General features: G+C 45.2%; 1 protein-coding gene across 3 annotated transcripts in view; it reads right to left on the bottom strand.

Moving 5' to 3' along the window:
• DYNC2H1 (dynein cytoplasmic 2 heavy chain 1) overlaps positions 1–21,381 on the bottom strand; it is a 499,560-nt gene that overhangs the window by 406,933 nt on the left and 71,246 nt on the right. For all 3 annotated transcript variants that reach the window (XM_033947955.1, XM_033947953.1, XM_033947954.1), the window contains exons 17-20: positions 21,123–21,351; positions 10,578–10,705; positions 8,718–8,833; positions 6,745–6,872 (exon numbers count right to left, since the gene is read on the bottom strand). In XM_033947955.1, the coding sequence (XP_033803846.1) occupies positions 6,745–6,872; positions 8,718–8,833; positions 10,578–10,705; positions 21,123–21,351 (601 nt within the window). The remainder of the gene's footprint in view (positions 1–6,744; positions 6,873–8,717; positions 8,834–10,577; positions 10,706–21,122; positions 21,352–21,381) is intronic.

Genomic DNA, 21,381 nt, shown 5'->3' with positions numbered 1-21,381 from the left:
GGGGGGGTCGCAGCCAGGATTTTAGGGAAGGGGCATTGTGATGCAGCATAGAGAATAGTGTGCTGCATCACAACACAGGGGCAGAAGGAAAGTGTGTTTTCTTTTTTTTAAGGGTTTTTTCTGCGCATGTGCCCATCAGTGATGCAAATGTAGGAAATCTTCGCTGCTGTCCGCTGATCTTATTTGCATGCGCTATTTTTTAAGAATGCCTTGGGGTTTTAGATTTGGTATCAAAACGGCTACGTTAGCATACCGTCGCTTTTTAATGCGGGTTTTTGAAAATCCTGGCCAGAGTCTGGTGGGGAGCGGGACCTGGGCAGGGGATCTTGGGCTGCATATCTCTGATGTGCTGGGGAAGCTTCTTCTGATTTATTGCTATAGCAGCATGCTTTCCAAGATGCTTATTACATGTGGAAACAGACATGGATGTAAGGTATCTTTTGAGAGGACCTGGGCCCCTTTTCTGTCTTGCTATGAGAAAATGGACCACTAATCTATGTTATTTTTATTGACTTTTCTGTTTTCCAGCTTATGATGACTATTTTGGAACCCTTTTCATTAGGACTTTTTCAGTACTCACTGAAATATGGGGAAAAGCCAGAAAGCACAGTTACTTACCGTAACAGGTGTTATCCAGGGACAGCAGGCAGATATTCTTAACGTATGGGTGACGTCACCGACGGAGCCCCGGTACGGACCTTTTTAACTAGAAAGTTCTAGTTGGCCGCACCGCGCATGCGCGGGTGCCTTCCCGCCCGACGGAGGAGTGCGTGGTCTCCAGTTAAGATAAGCCAGCTAAGAAGCCAACCCGGGGAGGTGGGTGGGTCGTAAGAATATCTGCCTGCTGTCCCTGGATAACACCTGTTACGGTAAGTAACTGTGCTTTATCCCAGGACAAGCAGGCAGCATATTCTTAACGTATGGGTGACCTCCAAGCTAACAGAGAGGGAGGGGGGATGGTTGGCCATTAGGAAAATAAATTTTGTAACACAGATTGGCCGAAGTGTCCATCCCGTCTGGAGAAGGTATCCAGACAGTAGTGAGTAGTGAACGTGTGAACTGAAGACCAAGTGGCCGCCTTGCAGATTTCCTCAATAGGCGTGGAACAGAGGAAAGCCACAGAAGCAGCCATAGCTCTGACCCTGTGGGCCGTGACAGCTCCTTCCAGTGACAGGCCGGCCCGAGCATAACAGAACGCAATACAGGCAGCAAGCCAATTGGACAGCGTTCGTTTAGAGACAGGACGACCCAGACGGTTGGGATCGAAGGTCAGAAAAAGTTGAGGAGAGGATCGGTGAGCCCTGGTACGGTCAAGGTAGTATGCAAGGGCACGTTTACAATCCAGCGTGTGTAACGCCTGTTCCCCAGGATGAGAATGGGGTTTTGGAAAGAAGACAGGCAAAACAATAGATTGGTTGAGGTGAAAAGCCGAAACCACCTTGGGAAGGAATTTAGGATGGGTACGCAGAACCACCTTGTCATGGTGAAAAACAGTGAACGGTGGATCGGCGACCAGCGCATGCAGCTCACTGACCCTCCTGGCAGAGGTGATGGCAATGAGGAAAAGCACCTTCCATGTGAGAAGTTTGAGCGAAGTAGTAGCAAGAGGCTCAAAAGGAGGTTTCATGAGGGCTGACAAAACCACATTTAGGTCCCAGACGACAGGAGGAGGCTGTAGAGGTGGTTTGATGTTGAAGAGGCCTCTCATGAAGCGGGAAACCAGAGGGTGAGCCGTGAGAGGTTTTCCGAGGATAGGCTCATGAAACGCAGTGATGGCACTGAGGTGGACTCTGATTGAGGTAGACTTGAGACCAGCCTCGGACAGAGAGAGTAGATAGTCCAGAATGGTCTCTACCGCCAATGAGGTGGGATTGTGATGATGCAGGAGGCACCAAGAGGAAAACCGGGTCCACTTCTGATGGTAACATTGGAGCGTGGAGGGTTTCCTGGAGGCATCCAGAATGCGACGGACAGGCTGAGACAGGGTATCTGGAGAGGTCAGCCCGAGAGAAACCAAGCAGTCAGGTGGAGGGAAGACAGATTGGGGTGCAGTAGAGACTGATGCTGCTGTGTAAGCAGAGTAGGAAACACCGGAAGAGGAATGGGCTCCCTGGAGCTGAGCTGGAGCAGGAGGGAGAACCAGTGCTGTCGGGGCCACCGGGGGGCGATGAGAATCATGGTGGCCCTGTCCTTGCGGAGCTTGAACAAGGTCCGCGACATCAGAGGGAGTGGAGGAAAGGCATAGAGGAACCGATCCGTCCAGTCGAGTAGGAATGCATCTGGGGTCAGACGATGCGGGGAGAAGAGTCTGGAGCAGAACTGGGGCAGCTGATGGTTGTGAGGAGCTGCAAATAGGTCCACTTGCGGGGTGCCCCAGCGAGCAAAAATGGAGTGGAGGGTAGGAGGGTCCAGGGTCCACTCGTGAGGTTGCAGGATGCGGCTGAGCTGGTCGGCCAGGGAGTTCTGTTCGCCCTGGATATAGACAGCCCTGAGGGACAGATTGTGGGCTATGGCCCAGGTCCAGATTCGGAGGGCCTCCTGACAAAGGGGACGAGATCCGGTGCCGCCTTGCTTGTTGATGTAGTACATGGCGACTTGGTTGTCCGTGCACAGGAGAAGAACCTGAGGGTAGAGGAGATGCTGGAAAGCCTTGAGAGCATAAAACATGGCTCTGAGCTCCAGGAAGTTGATGTGATGTTGACGCTCCTGAGGGGTCCAAAGTCCCTGGGTGCGGAGATCGCCCAAGTGGGCCCCCCAGGCATAGGGGGAAGCATCCGTGGTTATGACCATGGAATGAGGAGGCGGATGGAAGAGAAGTCCCCTGGAGAGATTTGAGGAGTTCAACCACCATTGAAGAGATTGCTGAAGAGACGATGTCACAGAGATGGGATGAGAAAGAAGATTCGTGGTCTGTGACCATTGGTTGGCAAGGGTCCATTGAGGTATCCTGAGGTGGAGTCGTGCCAGAGGAGTTACATGGACTGTTGAGGCCATGTGGCCTAGAAGGACCATCATCTGGCGAGCAGGGATGGATGGATGAAGGAGCACCTGCCGGCAAAGGTGAAGTAGCGTCCGGTGCCGGTCGGCAGGAAGGAACGCCCTCATCTGATTGGTATCGAGAACTGCTCCGATGAACTGCAGGCGCTGCGTAGGAAGCAGATGTGACTTGGGATAATTGATCTCAAACCCCAAGAGATGGAGGAAAGAGATGGTTTGATGAGTGGCTTGCAGCACAAGCGGAGATGTAGGTGCTTTCACCAACCAATCGTCCAAGTATGGGAACACTTGTAGGTTGTGGGACCTGAGAAAAGCCGCTACCACAATCAGGCACTTGGTGAACACCCTGGGTGATGATGCGAGACCAAAGGGCAGCACCTTGTACTGATAGTGGTGATGTTGTATCTGGAATCGGAGGTAGCGACGCGAAGCCTGATGGATTGGGATGTGAGTGTAGGCCTCCTTGAGGTCCAGGGAACATAGCCAGTCGTGTTGAGATAGAAGAGGATAAAGCGTGGCCAGGGAGAGCATTCTGAACTTTTCTTTGACCAAACACTTGTTGAGGTTCCTGAGGTCCAAGATGGGCCGAAGATCTCCCGTTTTCTTGGGTACCAGGAAGTATCGGGAGTAAAATCCCTGACCCCTTTGGTCTGGAGGAACTTCTTCGATGGCATTGAGGAGGAGGAGGGATTGGACCTCCCTGAGGAGGAGAGGAGTTTGGGAGGAGTGAGAAGCAGACTCTACGGGAGGATGATCTATGGGAAGAGTCTGGAACCTTAGTGAGTATCCGTGGCGGATGATGTTGAGAACCCACAGGTCTGATGTGATGGCCTCCCAGCGTTGGAGAAAGATGGTGAGGCGGCCTCCGATAGGTTGAGGAAGAGGCATCGAAGGGTGGAGACTGGCTATGCCCTGGAGAAAGGAGTCAAAAGGGCTGAGGAGGTTTAGTCTGAGGGAGAGGCTTGGTCGCCTGGTGAGACTGAGAGCGAGCCTGAGTGTGCTGTTGTTGGCGAGGACGGCGAGATTGCTGCTGAGGAGGATTCAGCGGCCTGGCAGAGAAGCGACGTTGATAAGAGGACTGAGGCCTGTATGGTCGTGCCGGTGGAGTTTTCTTTTTGGGTTTAATGAGGGTGTCCCATCTGGTCTCATGGGCCGAAAGTTTTTGTGTTGTGGTATCAAGAGACTCCCCAAAAAGTTCGTCACCAAGACAGGGCGCGTTGGCGAGACGGTCCTGGTGGTTTACATCAAGGTCAGACACCCTCAGCCAGGCTAGGCGTCGCATGGCCACAGCCAGTGCGGAGGCTCGTGAAGTAAGCTCGAAGGAGTCGTAAATCGAGCGCACCATGAACTTTCTGAGCTGAAGGAGGTTGGAAATCTGCTGTTGGAAGAGTGGGACCTTACGCTCAGGTATATATTTTTCTAGAGCAGAAAGTTGTTGGACCAGGTGTTTCATATAAAATGAAAAATGAAAGGTGTAATTGTTGGCTCTGTTAGCCAGCATGGCATTCTGGTACAGGCGCTTTCCAAATTTGTCCATTGTCTTTCCCTCTCTGCCAGGAGGGGTGGAGGCATAAACGCTGGAGCCTTGAGATTTTTTGAGAGTGGACTCTACAAGGAGGCTCTCATGGGGCAATTGGGGTTTGTCAAATCCCGGAATAGGGATGACCCGGTATAAGCTGTCCAGTTTTTTAGGGGCACCTGGAACAGTCAATGGAGTCTCCAAATTTTTATAAAATGTTTCCCGGAGGATATCATGTACAGGAAGTTTAAGAAACTCCTTGGGAGGTTGGTCGAAGTCCAAAGCTTCTAAAAAGGCCTGGGACTTCTTAGAGTCGGACTCAAGGGGGATGGAGAGAGCCGCTGACATCTCCCGAAGGAACTTCGTGAAGGAGGATTGCTCAGGCTTAGAAGTGGTTTCAGCCATGGAGGGTTCCTCATCTGTAGAAGAGGTATCCTCCTCGGTACCGAGTGGGGATTGTTCCCATAGGTCTGGGTCCCTGATAGCCGGTTCAGTATGGCGGGTTTTAGAAAGGGACTTGCCAGATCGCATGGATACGGTGCTGGGGGATGAAGACCGGCGTCGATCTATGTCCCTGGAGGAATGGTGCCGATCCCGATCCCGAGACGACCGGCGTCGATCTGGGGCCTGGGAAGGGTCCTCTGCCGAGCAAGTCTGAAGTGCAGGCTGAGCAGATAAGACCGGCATGGATGTGTTCAACGGTACCGAGGGGGTGGATACCGGTGGAGCGGTGCGAAGCTCGGGCTGGACCGGTACCGGAAGGAGCAGTGCCAGTAAGGTTGGAAGGAGCTGTTGGAGTTGCTTCTGTAGCTGCTCCTGAAGCTTGTCCTGGAGGATGGCCGAGATTCGGTCCTCCAATGGGGGCACCGGTACCGCTTTAGATTTCTTCGGTACCATAGGTGCTGCTCGACGCTCCGGCGATGAGGAGGCCGATAACGAGGCACTCACCGTGATCGGAGCGGAGCGTTTACGGGAGCGGCGGGACGCCGGAAGAACCGGGGTCACCGCTGTAGCTGGAGGTCGCTCAAGGGAAGTGGAAGGCTTCTTAGCCGGCTTACCTGGCGCTATCGACCCCGAAGGAGGATCAGGCGGTGTCGATGTGGTCGGTGCCGATTTAGGCGGTGCCGTCGACGTCGGGGCCTGATCCATGGTAGAACCGGTACCGAAAATAATATTTTGTTGTATTTGCCGGTTCTTAAGAGTGCGTTTCTTGAGAGTAGCACAGCGGGTGCAGGTGTCAGCCCGATGCTCTGGACCCAAACACTGAAGGCACCAGTTGTGTGGGTCAGTTAAAGAGATCGGGCGTGCACACCGCTGGCACTTCTTGAAGCCCGGTTGAGGGGGCATGAAGGGAAACACGGCCTCCGCGAAATCAAACCCGGAGGCTTGGATGATTACAACAGGCCCCGCCGGGGCCGGCTGCAAAAATAAGGAAAAAGACACGAAAAGAATTTTTTTTTTTTTTTTAGAAGAATGAAGTCGAAAGACAAAAATAGAACCAAAATTGGATCAAAAATCGCGAGCGGGAAGGCAAATTGAGAGTTTTCAACGGCCGTTGAAAAGCACATGCGTCTTCTTCGCTCCGCGGAAACGAAGAAACTGGAGACCACGCACTCCTCCGTCGGGCGGGAAGGCACCCGCGCATGCGCGGTGCGGCCAACTAGAACTTTCTAGTTAAAAAGGTCCGTACCGGGGCTCCGTCGGTGACGTCACCCATACGTTAAGAATATGCTGCCTGCTTGTCCTGGGATAAACTTCTTTTTTTTTTTTTTTTCAGTTCAATTTTTTTATTTATTATTGAAAAAGTTACACAAAGCAGTTTGAGTACAAAAGAAAAAAGAGAAGTAACCAATGATCACGTGCCAAAATAATACAGTCAAATATGCCAGTATTATGAGTCATAATCAATATAAAGAAAAACTAGAATCAATGTATTATAAAAGATCCAAAGTATGGAAACTGCTATGAAACGCGAGAAGAGAAGGGAAAAGAAGGAAAGAAAGGAGGGAGGAAAGGAAGAAAAGAACAGGCAAGAAGAGAGGAGAAGAAGAAGATGAAGTAGAAAAGAAGAAAAAGAAGACAGTCAGAAGACAGGAGTGTCTATTTAGCAGAATGAACATACAAATCCAGAAACTTCTAAAGATCAAAAAAGTTTGAGCACATAAACAAGGACAAAAGCTAATAAAAGAAAATATTTTTGTTACTAGTCATACAAAATTATTTTGTACCTTTGGTTTCTTAGCTTGTAATTTCCCATGTTGCACATTGGCTTCACCAATTTCCTCCACAGTCTGAGGTCTGACAGATAATGCTCCCATGCCTTCAGTCACAAATGTATCAATATCATGCAGGTGAGCTGTTTAGATGTATGTGAAAGACAAATTGGCAGCCAAGTGAAAAAAATATCAGATGCATAAATTATAACATGCTTTTAGGAAAATGCTCCAATGTTTTTTTTAACACATGGCAGAGATAACATTATAGTCACAAAAACAAAAGTGGTCAAAAGAACAAGGAGTCTCCAGAGATCACGCAGCAAAGGTTTATTGAGGGATGACCCAACTTGGTTAAGTTTCCTCTAAAGAGTTTGCATCAGAGATCATCCAAGCTTCTATGGCATTCAAAATTAAATGATTCAGACAGAAAGGGGCAGATTCTGCATAGGACGCCCAGTTTCAGAAGCCGCCTAAGCAGCTTTAGAGAATCGCACACAGGCATCCTATATAAAATAGCATCTGTCCGCCTAATTCCACAATTCTCTAACTGGTGTCTATGTCATAAGCGCCGGTTAGAGAATCGGGTTACCACTGAGCTGATCGGGGCAAAGGAATCTCCCTGCTGCGATGAGTTTAGCGGCCATGGCAGAGAACCCGTCCCCCCTCCCCCCGCAAAGACTACCAGCTGGAGGGATAACCAGTCCCTCCTGCCGGAATCCCTAAAGCTGCACCCCCCTGAATGGCCACGGTAGGAGGAGTGGCCAATTCCTCCTGCTGCCATCTCGCTGAGACATCCACCAGCAGCAGGGATGCCTAGTCCCTCCTGCTAGAACCCCCCCCCCCGATACTTCCCCCGGTAATGCTCAATCTCTCCTGCCGATACCCCCCAAGACATTCCCCGGCAGGTGGGATGCCCACTCCCTCCTGCTGAAACCCCCCTCCCCCTGAGACATCACCTGGCAGGAGGCCTAAGATTCCAGTTAGCCCAGGCACCTAAGGCCCCTCCTATGGGAAGGGCCTTAGGCCCCTCTCCAGTGCATCCCACAATGCACCAAGAAGGGGAAGGCCCGCCATTTTGTGAAGGCGGGCCTGCCTGCCGGAGGGAGGAAGCATCCCTCCAGCCGGCCAAATAAAAAAGGTATTGGGAGGATCGGGGGCATGCCTTTCGGCGGGAGGGGGTTTCCGGCAGAAGGGACTGGGCATCCCTGCTGCCAATGATCTGGGGGTGTTGGGGGATTTCTGGCAGAAGGGACTGGGAATCCCTCCTGCTGGATGATGTCTTGAGTGGGTGGGGAGTTTCTAGCAGGAGGGACTGGGCATCCCTTCTGCCGGGGGATGTCTTGGGGGGTAGTGGCAGGAGGGATTGGGCATCCCTCTTGCCGAGGGATGTATCCGAGTGGTGGCAGCAAGAAGAATTTGACACTCCTCCTACCATGTACATTCGGGAGGTAGGGGGGCTTTGGGAGTTCCAGCTGGAGGGCGTGGGCATCTCTCTTGCTGGTAGTCTTCATGAGGAACAGACGGGTTCCCTGCCGCGGCTGCTAAACTGACCACAGCAGGGAGATTCCCTTGCTGTGATCAGTTCAGCAGCCGTGTCTATTTGAAATGTAGGTTAGCATTTTGCTGGCCTACATTTTATGCGCCTTTCGCGGCCCTAGGGAGATGTCTAGGGCCGCCTAAGCTCATTTAAGGCTACTTCTGGGTGAATTCATGCCCAAGTCTAGCGTTAGGCGAGCTTAGGCAGCCCTACGTGCCTCCCTAGGCTCGCGAAGACGTCTACAATGTAGGCAGCTGCTTCGGGATTTGTTTATTTTTTTAGATCTGTGCCCTGATTGGTTGGTTGTGGTAGGACGCCTACCACTGCCTACAACTGGGGCGCCATTTATAGAATTTGCCCCAAAATGTTTGACACTCCTTATAAATCCTCTGCATCAAAGAAATTACTCCTACCTTAGCTTGAAAATCATAGCATCACACATATTTACCTTGGATAGATTTTTTTAAGGATATGAGAAGACAATCAAATAGCTTCTGGATAAGATCATCAATCACAGTTTTCACAGGATTGCAATTAATAGTTAAGCAATCCACCTTGATAGTGCTGCAAGATTCAATTTCAAAATCAATAAGGTTACTAATGTTTTACCTCTAATGCACATATAGCAACACACACACTAAAGACTAGTTTACTAAAACACATACTAATATAATCAGCATATGCTACTAATAAAATATAGTAGTTCCCATGTATAAAATGGAAGCCTGAAGTAAACAGGGCAGGTTAATACATTTAGGGCCTGTTTTACAAAGCCGTGCAGCAACAGCCCCAAAGCCCTTTAAATCTCTATGGGCTTCGGGAACGTTACCACGCTGCCCCCTCAAGTGGGGTATAAGTTTTTAAATAAATAAAATATTTGGGAATGTAAAAAAAAGATAGATGTGCCATGGGTTAAAACTTATTTTTGAAAAAAAAAGATAGATGTGTGGCTGAATGGACATTTTTACTACAGGCAGTCCCCGGATTAAGAACGAGTTACGTTTTTAAAGCTGTTCTTAAGTTGGATTTGTATGTAACTCAGAACTTGCAGATTTAAGATTCTTGCTGCTTGCTCTGTTCCCAACTGACAAAAGGATCAATCCAGTGTTCCCTCTAAGGTACAGAATGCACAACCACACACTGTTCTTAATGTGTCCATGCATCATTCCTGAATCTGCTACAGGAGACGTGCAGGAGTCTATGTCGCTACAAATACTGCTCAGTGAAATCAAATGAAGCCACAACTGCGTTCTTAAGTACGAGTCGTACTTAAGTCGGGCATTTGTAACTGTGGGTTGCCTGTACTGAATTTCTGAACATCTTTCTCAAAATGGTCAAACTCTGACTTAGATGTTCTATCGAAAATGCCCCTCTATTATTGCAATGAATAAATAGTAGGATTTTTCTTCTTCTTTTCTTCTTTTCAATATCTTCTTTGTGACACACATAGAGGGGGGGTAGTGAAAATAATTTTTACATAATATGATATAATACAATATACAATATGTAATGTTTGATTGAAAAGTAATAGAAGGGTGGGGGGAGGGAGAGGGGATAAAAATATATTTAGAATATGATGTATTAGATATAAAAGTGATATTGTGTATTCATCAATTGTATTTTAATATTTTGTACACTTTATGTAAAACTTGAAAATAAAAAATAATATAAAAAAAAAAAAAAGAAAATGCCCCTCTATATGTCTTTATAAAATACTAATACCAGAAATTGCACCTAGACTGAAGTTATAGATATTTACACCTGCTCAAGAGGCATACAAAGGGAGCTGGTTGGTAGGCTAGGATGAAAATAAAAGAGATCCTTAGTTAATCTTTGACTACAAAGTATGTGCATACTTGTATATTTTATGAACAATGCACATAAATCTTAACTCCACCTGCATTCCACCCACACTTCATCCTGCCATACATATAAGCGGATCATATAAAAGTACACACCTGCTTAGTCCACATATAATTTTACACATATAACCCAGGGGTAATTTTATAAAAGTCCTATACCATGAATAAAAAGGCCCTTATAAATAAAACATTTTATAAATTATCCCAAAATGTGCACTCTCCCAGATGTGCTCTCCCTTTCCCTAAAACAATAAGGAAAACAGGGATCCTTGGAAGCTGTGGGGCTATATCATTCCTACTTCCACTCAGATATTATCGCTAACAAAACCTTGATCTGCTATATTATGGGGTGATTTTCCACAAGGATTAGGCTTTTGCCAACAGATCACATTTTCAGGACATATATTTTATGAAAGTGCAATTAACAATCCAAGTATCTAATTTACCTTGGAAGACGTTCTGCTTCTTTTCCTCTAACTTTCAAAGCTTTAAAGTTTTTCTCCCAGTCATATACAGCTTGCAGATGCTCTTGAACCAATTTTTCCACATCTACTTGTCCAATTACAACCCACTCCTTTAAAGTAGCAAAAAAAAAAGAAAAAAAGTTAGTTAATCTTGCAAATCACTCCAACCAATTTTGCATATCGAGAAGACAATTTTTAAATGTTTTATGCAAGTAAACATGGGTTTACCTGAACAAAAAGCCCTTAAAAATTGCTTCCATTTCTCATTGCCTTCCAACTTTTGTTTCACAGTATTTCTACTTTTCCATGAGTGAAAAATGAGGCAGGACTAGGTCTAGGAGGGAAAGAACATGAGGATTTCATGTAGAAATCTCTATATGTATTTCAGGCTTACTTTACTGCAGGTGCAAAGTACATGGATATTTTGTACCCATTGGTATATGTGTCAACCTTGATTTTCAAAGTTAAATTCCTTTTGGTGGAATTCAGTATGCCATATATATAAAATGGAGCGTACATTTGCAACACAAAAAGGGTATATAGATAAGTTTAAGAAGATTTGGGGACCATTAACAGACTTTTGCAATGAATGATATAATTTTCCCATAATAAGATATTTGATTAGGGGGGTGGTGGGTGGGCTTATTTTATTTATCATAAAATATAAATAATTTAACATTATACTTTGTTTTATTGTATGCATTTCCCAAAGTAAGGGGAGGGAGGGGGGTTATAATTGAGTAATAGTTGACATACTTATTACTTATATGCTGTTTTAAAAATTATAGTAAAAGAGTATATAATGAAATGTTATATTTACAGTAAGGTATGAAAGGGATAAAGGGATCGTGGGATACTGAGGGAGGAGCTGGGATGTAACACAAGTATAGGAAGTTAATCAGGTAATGAGTATAAACTAACCTGGTTGTGCATGTGCAAGACCGGAGGGCTAGGACTTCGATAGGAAGGCAGGACTTAAATGGGAAACCAAGGTGGCAAGGGAGCCCCTTCTGATGATTCAGACAGGTCTTGACCTGTTTTGGGCCGCCGCAGGAGCGGACTGCTGGGCGGGATGGACCTGTGGTCTGACCCGGCGGAGGCACTGCTTATGTTCTTATGTTCTTAATGTCAAGTGTATACTTAATGAATTTGTATGAATTTAGATTGTACACTTGTTGTTATATGAAAAATGAATAAAAACTTAAAACAAAGTTAAATTCTTAGTTTTAAATTCTTTATTCATTTTAAATCTTATACAAGTGTACAATAAAATATCCATTAAACTTTCAATATAACACTTGAAATTCTTAATCATGTCATCTAGAACAAAAATATACATCCCCACCCCCCACCCTTTTTAAAGTAACTAAATTTCTTGAGTTATTTTAAAACAGACAATAAGTCTATGGGAAGTTTCCCTTTGAAAATGAGCTTGCAGGTTAGCTTTCCTCCAAAGTATACATATTGAGATCATTAAGTCTTCCCCATATGCCTTTATGACAAAGACCACAGACCATTTTAGTAGCTGCCCTCTAGACTGATCCATCCTGTTTATATCTTTTTGAAAATGCAGTCTCTAGAATTGTTACCAGTTTTTTACAGGGGCATCATCATCTCCTTTTTACTACTGGTCATTCCTCTCACTATGCACCCAAGCATCCTTCTACCTGTCATGATTGACTTTTCTACTTGTTTGGCCACCGTTCATCACATATGTTCATACTCAAGTCCCGCTCCTCTTACAAGTTCTTCACCCCCTAAACTCCTTTGGGTTTTTCAGCTGAAATGCATGGCCCTGCCATTTTTAGTATTAAATTTTAGCTATCAGATTCTGGACCATTCTTCTTAGCTAGGTTCTTCCTCATGTTATCCAAACCCAAAATGAGCTAAGCTTTCCTACACTGACTGTTATAATACAAACCAATGCAAAGCTCCTGCAGTTAGCTCCAAATGTATATCAATTGGTATCAGGTCAAAACCGCGGAAGACAAAGGCGCGCACCAACTGAGTGCAGCGCGGAGGCGCGCGCCGAAGAAACTAACTGTTTTTAGGGGCTCCGACGGGGAGGTGTGGGGGGGAACCCCCCCACTTTACTTTATACAGATCACGCCGCGTTGTGGGGGCGTTGTGGGGGGTTTGTGGGGTTGTAACCCCCCACATTTTACTGAAAACGTCACTTTTTTCCCTAAACCACCCACAACGCCGCCGCGATCTGTATTAAGTAAAGTGGGGGGCTCCCCAATAAAAACCCCCGTCGGAGCCCCTAAAAACTGTCATTTTCTTCAGCGCGCGCCTCCATCTTGCGCTCAGTTGTCGGCGCGCGCCTTTGTCTTCCGCGGTTTTGTCTATGAACCATGTCAATCACTTCATGGAGCTTAACAATCTCCCAGAGATCTTTATAGTATAAATAATTCCCCAATACAATTATCAAGTGATGCTCTCTATATAAGAACATAAGAACATAAGAATTGCCATCTCCGGATCAGACCCATGGTCCATCGAGTCCGGCGATCCGCACACGCGGAGGCCCAGTCAGGTATACACCTGATTGTTCTAATCACCCATATCCCTCTATGCCTCTCATAAGGAGATGTGCATCTAATTTGCCTTTGAATCCTAGCACAGTGGATTCCTTAATAACCTCCTGTGGAAGAGCATTCCATGCGTCCACCACTCGCTGCGTAAAGCAGAACTTCCTGACATTTGTCCTGGACTTGTCACCCCTTAGCTTCAAACCATGTCCTCTTGTCCGTGTCACATTGGACAATGTAAATAATTTGTTTTTCTGCTCTATTTTATCGATGTCTTTCAGTATTTTGAACGTCTCTATCATGTCCCCTCGCAGCCTCCTCTTCTCAAGGGAGAACAATCCTAGTTTCTTGAGTCGTTCCTCATATTCCAATTTCTCCATACCTCTTATTAGTTTCGTTGCTCGTCTCTGCACCCTCTCCAGCAGTTTTATATCCTTCTTTAGGTTGGGAGACCAATGTTGTACACAGTATTCCAAGTGTGGTCTGACCATTGCTCTATAAAGCGGCATTATGACTTTCTCCGATCTACTTGTGATTCCTTTCTTTATCATGCCCAACATTCTGTTTGCTTTCTTTGCCGCTGCCGCACATTGTGCCGACGGCTTCAGGGTCCTATCTATCAGTACACCCAGGTCCTTTTCTTGTTCGCTCTTACCCAGAGTTGCTCCTGACATTCTATACTCGTGTTCCTTATTCTTACTACCTAAATGCATTACTTTGCATTTCTCCACGTTGAACTTCATCTGCCATTGCTCTGCCCATTTCTCTAGCTGATACAAGTCGCTCTGGAGTTCCTCGCTATCTTCCTGCGATCTGATTTCCCGGCATAGCTTTGTGTCGTCTGCAAACTTAATGATCTCACTGGATATTCCGCCTTCCAGGTCATTGATATATATATTAAATAGAATCGGCCCAAGTACCGAGCCCTGGGGCACACCACTAGTCACTTTCTCCCAGTCTGAGAACTTCCCATTTATGCCCACTCTCTGCTTCCTGTTTTCCAGCCATTTGCCTATCCACCTTTGTATATCTCCCTCTATTCCATGGCTTTGTAGTTTCCTGAGAAGTCTTTCATGCGGAACTTTGTCGAATGCTTTCTGGAAGTCCAAATAAATTATGTCCACCGGCATTCCACTATCAATTTGCTTGTTCACGGTCTCAAAAAATTGAAGCAAATTCGTTAAACATGATTTCCCTTTCCTGAACCCATGTTGACTGGGTTTCAGCAAGTCGTGTGTATCTAAGTGCCGGACTATGCTATCCTTGATCAGTGCTTCAACCATCTTTCCAGGAACAGACGTAAGGCTCACAGGTCTGTAGTTGCCCGGTTCTCCTCTCGATCCTTTCTTGAAAATTGGCGTGACATTCGCTATCTTCCAGTCATCTGGTATCTGTCCAGTTCTGATTGTCAGATTGGTGAGTTTTTGCAATAACTCTCCGATTTCAATCTTCAATTCTTTTAAGACTCTCGGATGAATTCCATCCGGTCCAGGGGATTTGTCACTTTTAAGTTTGTCGATCTGGTAGTATATCTGGTCCAACTCCACTTCAACTGTGGTGAGGCTGTCTTCTATTACTCCATTAAACACTTTCATTGCCTCTGGTATTTTTGCAGTATCCTCCTCCGTAAAGACAGACGCAAAGAAGGAATTTAGTTTGTCCGCAATTTGTTTATCTTCCTTAATGTACCCTTTTCTTCCCTGGTCGTCCAGGGGTCCCACCGCCTCTTTTGCGGGTTTTTTCCCTTTCACGTATCTAAAGAAGGGCTTGAAGTTCTTGGCCTCTTGCGCTATTTTTTCTTCATAGTCCTTTTTGGCATCCCTCACCGCCTTGTGACATTTCTTCTGTTCGTCTTTATGTTTTTTCCATGCTTCGGTCGTTTTGATGTGTTTCCATTTTTTGAAAGAGTCCTTCTTTTCTTTTATGGCTTCCTTCACCTGTCTGGTAAGCCATGCCGGTTCTCCCTTACCTTTTGTTCTCCCTTCCTTGGAGATCCTCGGAATGTGTAGGTTTTGTGCTTCTGTGATAGTATTTTTCAGTAGGGACCATGCCTGGTCTACTGTTTCAATTTTATCCACCTTTTTCTTGAGTCGTTGTTTCACCATGGCTCTCATGCGATCGTATTTGCCCTTTTTAAAGTTAAAGGTTTTGGTTAAGGTTTTGGCACTTTTTCTATTCCCGATGTCAAGCTTAAAGATGATCACATTGTGATCGCTCGTCCCCAGCGGTACCGTAACTTCTACTTCTTTTGTCGGTCCCGTGAGGCCATTTAGCACCAAGTCCAGGGTGACGTTGCCTCTTGTCGGCTCTTTCACCATTTGTTCCAGGAAGCAATCCCCTAGCGCCTCCAGGAACTTGGCCTCCTTGCCGCAGTTGGAGGTTCCTAGTTTCCAGTCTATCCTCGGGAAATTGAAGTCTCCCAATATTATTACATTGCCCGTCTTGCATTCTCGTTTGATTTCCTCTATCATTTCTAAGTCAGTTTCATCCGCCTGTCCCGGGGGACGATAAAAAAGGCCAATTTTCGTGGCTGCACTGTTTTGTCCAGGAATCTTGACCCAGAGGGACTCTAGCTTCTCTTTCGTTTCCATCGTAGCCACTTCAACAGATTTTATTCCTTCCTGCACATATAGGGCAATACCTCCACCTTTCTGCCCTACTCGATCTCTTCTATATAGTTTGTATCCCTGAAGTACTGTGTCCCATTTGTTTTCTTCATTCCACCATGTTTCTGTTATGCCAATGATTTCCAACTTATCATTTCTTGCTATTGTCTCTAGTTCCCCCATTTTGTTTCCTAGACTTCTAGCATTCGTATACATACATTTGAGTTCTCTTCGAGTTACTTTTATGGACTTTCTACTCTTTGCTGTCCTTACTGTTACTTTCACGGTATCCTTAACCGCTCCAGTGTTGTTTCCCTTGTTTGTTGTGCGGTCTTCCTCTCCTATGTCTGAGTTGTCCCTTTCTGCCTTGTCTTCCTTATTTGCTGTGAGATCGTCCTCTCCTGTGTATGAGTAGTAGCCCATTGTTCCTACATCGGGGCATCCTGTCGTCCGTGCCATCGACTGGTGGTCGACTGTCGGCTTTCCCCTATTTATTAGTTTAAAGCCTTCTCGATGGCCCTCTTCAAGTTGCCTGCCAATACTCTCGCTCCTTCCTTGTTGAGGTGTAGTCCGTCCTTTCTATAGTACTTGCTTTTCCCCCAGAACGCCGTCCAGTTGCGCACGAAGTCGAAGCCTTCTTCTTCACACCATCGTCTCATCCAGGCGTTAATAGCTTGCAATTCCCCTTGTCTCTTTCCATCCGCTCTTGGTACTGGGAGGATCTCGGAGAAGGCCACCTTCACCTCCCTGATCTTCAGCTGTCTTCCAAGTGAGCGGAGCTGGCCCTTCATCTCTTCCCTGTCATACTTCCGTCCGCTTACATCATTTGTTCCCACGTGGATGAGCACAGCAGTATCCTCTCCCCCTGCACTGTCTATGATCCTGGAGATCCTGTTGGCCACATCCTTCACTCTTGCTCCAGGCAGACAGGTGACGATTCTGTCCTCTCTTCCTCCTGCGGTGTGGCTGTCTACGTGACGTATAATGGAGTCTCCTACGATGATCCCCATCTTCTTTATTCGGGGGTTTCTTGGGGGTCGTAAGTCCACGTCTTCGGTATAGGGCCAGTCTTCTTCTTCCAGTGCTACTCTTGAAATTGTTTTCGTCTCTTCAGATGGGGGGACGTCTTCCTGTGATCTCTCTCTTCCTTCTGGTGTGCGGATATCTCCTACCTCATCTTTGGTTTTTTCTGTGTTAGCTTGTGTGTCTTCTCTCCTCTCTTCCAGTCCATCTTTCTGGGTATCCTGGGTACAGCTTTCCAGTCCTGGGATCTCTACATGTTGCTGGTGGGCTTCCTCGATGAATCTTTCTAATTCCACGATCCCTTCGCTGGTTTCGGGCTCCCCTAGCAACTTCTCCTGCATGCAGTTTTCCTCCTTCCTGGCAAGGAGTTCTTCGAGTTCCATCACAGTTCCCTCCAGCAGCCGAACTTGCAGTTTCAGGCTGTCCAGCTCCTCACATCGGCTGCAAATGTATGCCCTAGTCCCCGAGGGGAGGTAGTCATACATATTGCAGCCGGTGCAGAAGACTGGAAAGCTCATCTTCTGGCTTCCGTGGGCGCTCATGTCTTATTCTCCTTCTCAGTTGTGTGTGTCCTGTCCTCTTGATAGCAGTCCTTTTGTTGATCGCTGGTTTTGGTTGTGCTGGTGCTGTTGAGCTGTTTGGGAGTGCTTGTCTCGCGGTGTGCTGTGTGGCTAGGTAATAATAAACAAAAAACAAAAGAACAATAGACAATAACTGGATGTTACTTACGTATTGGGGCTCCCTGTTAGTCGGCCCTGCTTCCTGGCTCCTTCTGCAGGCTCCTTTGCAAAGGCGCTCTTGCTAAGGCGAGCGCCTTTGCCGCGCGCCTTCGCCGTGCGCCGAACGGCTGGGCGCCGTTGGCTCCCTTCCTCTCAAAGGGAGCCCGGGCCGATGTGACCTGTGACGCGCGGGGGTGGGCGGAGCTAACTCTCGCCGCGACCCTGATCTGCCTGCCTGCTATGTCCTCCTCCCCTCTGTGTCTCTTGCTTCCTCCCTCTCCTCCGACTAACCTGCAAGGAAAAAGCAGAGAAACTTTAAAAAGAAAAGACGCCGCCGCAGTTCACCTCGTGCCCCGGCTCTCCTTCTCTCAAAGGGAGCCCGGGCCGATGTGACCTGTGACGCGCGGGGGTGGGCGGAGCTAACTCTCGCCGCGACCCTGATCTGCCTGCCTGCTATGTCCTCCTCCCCTCTGTGTCTCTTGCTTCCTCCCTCTCCTCCGACTAACCTGCAAGGAAAAAGCAGAGAAACTTTAAAAAGAAAAGACGCCGCCGCAGTTCACCTCGTGCCCCGGCTCTCCTTCTCTCAAAGGGAGCCCGGGCCGATGTGTATATGTATATGTGTATATGAATATCTTCCATTAAACCAACTCAATTGTTTTATAAATGTAATTATTATCTTATGTCAATGAACAAATATTACCTTCCAAATTCATGTATCAAATCCATTTTTCACACTGAAATCATCCAGATTCTAAAACATCAAACTATCATCATGAAAATAATCTAATTTTCTCTACAAAGTACTTATGGTCACAATAAATATCCATTTTGACCCAAATAATTGAGCTCTGCATTGGTTTGTATTGCAGCTGACTGACAGCTGAGATGGAACTATGCTATCCTTTGAACCAGTCATCTTGATATTATTGAAAGTAATTCATTCATTGGTGGAAATTGACCGGGACTGTACCTTGTGTGTTTATCAGAATCTCATTCATTTGGCAGGGCCTGTTTGTTCTCTGTGCATAAACAGTTTATCCAAATGGAGCTGGGGATTATATATTGGAAGTGAGGAGTTTGAGATATATACTGAGCTTGGTATATATCTTGTTGACAGACTGTGCACAAACAGAACATATACTGAGTGAAGTAATGAAGCTCCACATTGATAAACATGGAGCCTGCTCAGCCCTGTGCAAAGAAATCAGATAGTCACTGCTTTTGACTGAGAGCTTAGAAGGTGATGGGCCATCTTTCAGAATGAGTAATGCTGATTGTAAGTGAAAGCAACCCACTGATTTGTGGGAAAATCATCATACATTTTAGACTGCATTCTTATTGGTTAACAGCCCAGCTAGCAACTTAGGTAAATAACTGAGCCATTTTTGAACATCAAATTTTGGAACGAAGTCATAATTTTTTTTTAATTCCTTATTCATTTTATGTTTAACATCAAGTGCCCAGAAAGTAATGACAAATTGACTAATAAATCACTTGAAATTCCACAAACATTTTCAATAAATAAAATTTACCCCTCCCCTACCATCATAATAATATTAAATAATACATATAATATAATAAATTCTTCCATATCTTCATAACAAATATTGAAATCCAAAACCCTACCCCCTCCCCATTTTTTCATTTATGTTAATCAGGGGAAAATGATATCTATTCATTACAATCATTTATTTATGGTCCCCACAAATCCTTAAGTTTATTAAAATATCCTTTTTGAACAGCAGATGGAGGACAGCTATACAGAAAACCAATCCCCAGTCTAGGAGAAGGCATTTGAGCAGAACTGAAGAACCTTCTTGTTCAGTAGAATCACAAACAGATCTACCATAGGTGTTTCTTCCACATGGCAGCAAAATATTCCACAGATTCAGGAACTATTTGTGTAGTTACAGGACTCAACTCAGTTTGAATTTGCTATATAATTTGATGTTATTCTGCCTTTCACACAATAGATAGTTTGGAAGTGCTTTTCTAAAACATTATCCAGGGTATGTTATCTCAAAGTAATCCCTGTTTTCTGTTGAAATGAAAATGTGTTTATATGCAATAAAAAACAAAGAAAAATCAAATGGGTCTGCAGTAAAAGGCAAACACCAAAAACAAGGAAAAGACTGCAGAGTGGAATGCACAAGGTGCAGGAATCTTTATGAAAAGTCTATACAAAATTGTAATCCATAAAAAATGGCTCTTATATACATGGAGTACAGACCTAACACAGTCCATGTTTCAGAGAACTACTCCTTCCTCAAGGGTCCGGAATATCCTTGTTTAAATCTTTTATTAATTTTTCAAAGTTAACAAAAATGCAGTACAGTATCTACACAAACAGCATTATTCATATATGCATTTATAATCAATCAAAATCCCCAAAGCGTGATAACCTCCCCCCCCCCCACCCAACCAATACCTTGCAAGAGAATAAAACCATTACATAAATATCTCTCTCCCACCCTCCTTCCCCCCTGGGTGTGTGTGCAATATACCAACAGGATCAAAGGGAAAAAAACCCCCAAAAAACCAATTACAACACATCCGTAAAAGATATCAAAGGGCCCCAGATTAACTTAAATCTCTTAATATGACCCATTATATCTGCATTCATTTTTTCAAATCTATAAGTTAAGCATAAACTTGCCCACCAAAAATTAAAGTTAAGGCGATCCCAGTTCTTCCAGTTACGCGTAATCATTTGCATGGCTACCCCGGTCATGATAAGGAAAAGCAGCCCTCTATATATATATATATATATTTTGTCAATAATGTGTTCAGTCCTATTTAGTGTATTATTCCCCTTTTTATTGTAATTTTAATAACATGTACATCGCTTAGAATGTGGATTAAGCGATTAATCAAATTTTTAATAAACTTGAAACTTGATATGTCCAATGAGGGCTTCAGATGTAACATCGTCCCACATATGACTGCCTCATATGTCAAAGGAATTGATGCCTCAAGTATAGCATCAATTTGTCCCCATATCGACTTCCAGAACTTGAGTATTAAAGGACAATAGAACAACAGATGATCCAGTGTCCCTTTATCAAGATGACAAATGCCAGCATCTATTAGACTTAGAACTATCTAATTTTTGTAAACGAACAGGGGTCCAAACAATTCTATGCAATAAGAAAAACCATGTTTGTCTCATAGGTGCTGACGCTGTACATCTCATCTTCTGAATCCAAATTCGTGGCCATCGAGATGCAGAAATGTATTGTTTTATCTCAATGCTCCAAATTTCTCTAAGACTATTCAAAAATTCAGAAATTAATTTATATCACCTGGCAGTCCGGAATATCCGATGTATCACATATAGAGAGTCATGCGGAGAACAATGTTGTCATTTAAAATAATCAAAATTTTTGAATCGGAGGCAAGAAAATCTCCTTCTGGGCTAACACACGCCCTGCTACCTAAAGTGAAAGAGATTCCTGCACTTTGTACATTCCACTCTGCAGTCTTTTCCTTGTTTTTGTATGCCATGGTCATTAAACAAGCACCACAATAATAAAGAGACAAGGCAAAAATGTGATACATAGAAAAGTAGCGAGGTGTGCAGAGAAGATAATGCTTGGTTTGATCTGAAGAAATTAGGTCCTTAAACAACAAAATGATTGCAGTTCAAACCTTAAATTGATCCAAGGCAGCTGACATCCTTCTGAACAGATTCTCAGATTTGCTGAAAACTGTGAAAAATCCATTTGCATTCCTTTCAGTCATAACGCTGAAAATTGGCTCTTCTCCTGCTTCACTCACTCCCTTGAACTGATTTGGAATGGAAATGAATCGTTTCATGTCTCTGTAATATTTAGCTCGTATTTCTTCAAGTGGTGGTTTAAATTGTAATCTTCCTTGTCTAGAAAATGAAACAAGTCAAAACTTGGCA

The sequence above is a fragment of the Geotrypetes seraphini genome, chromosome 6, assembly GCF_902459505.1.
Source record: "Geotrypetes seraphini chromosome 6, aGeoSer1.1, whole genome shotgun sequence".
Taxonomy (NCBI): Eukaryota; Metazoa; Chordata; class Amphibia; order Gymnophiona; family Dermophiidae; genus Geotrypetes; species Geotrypetes seraphini.
Note: the sequence above shows the minus strand (reverse complement) of the source record. Positions and strands in the feature narration are given on the sequence as shown.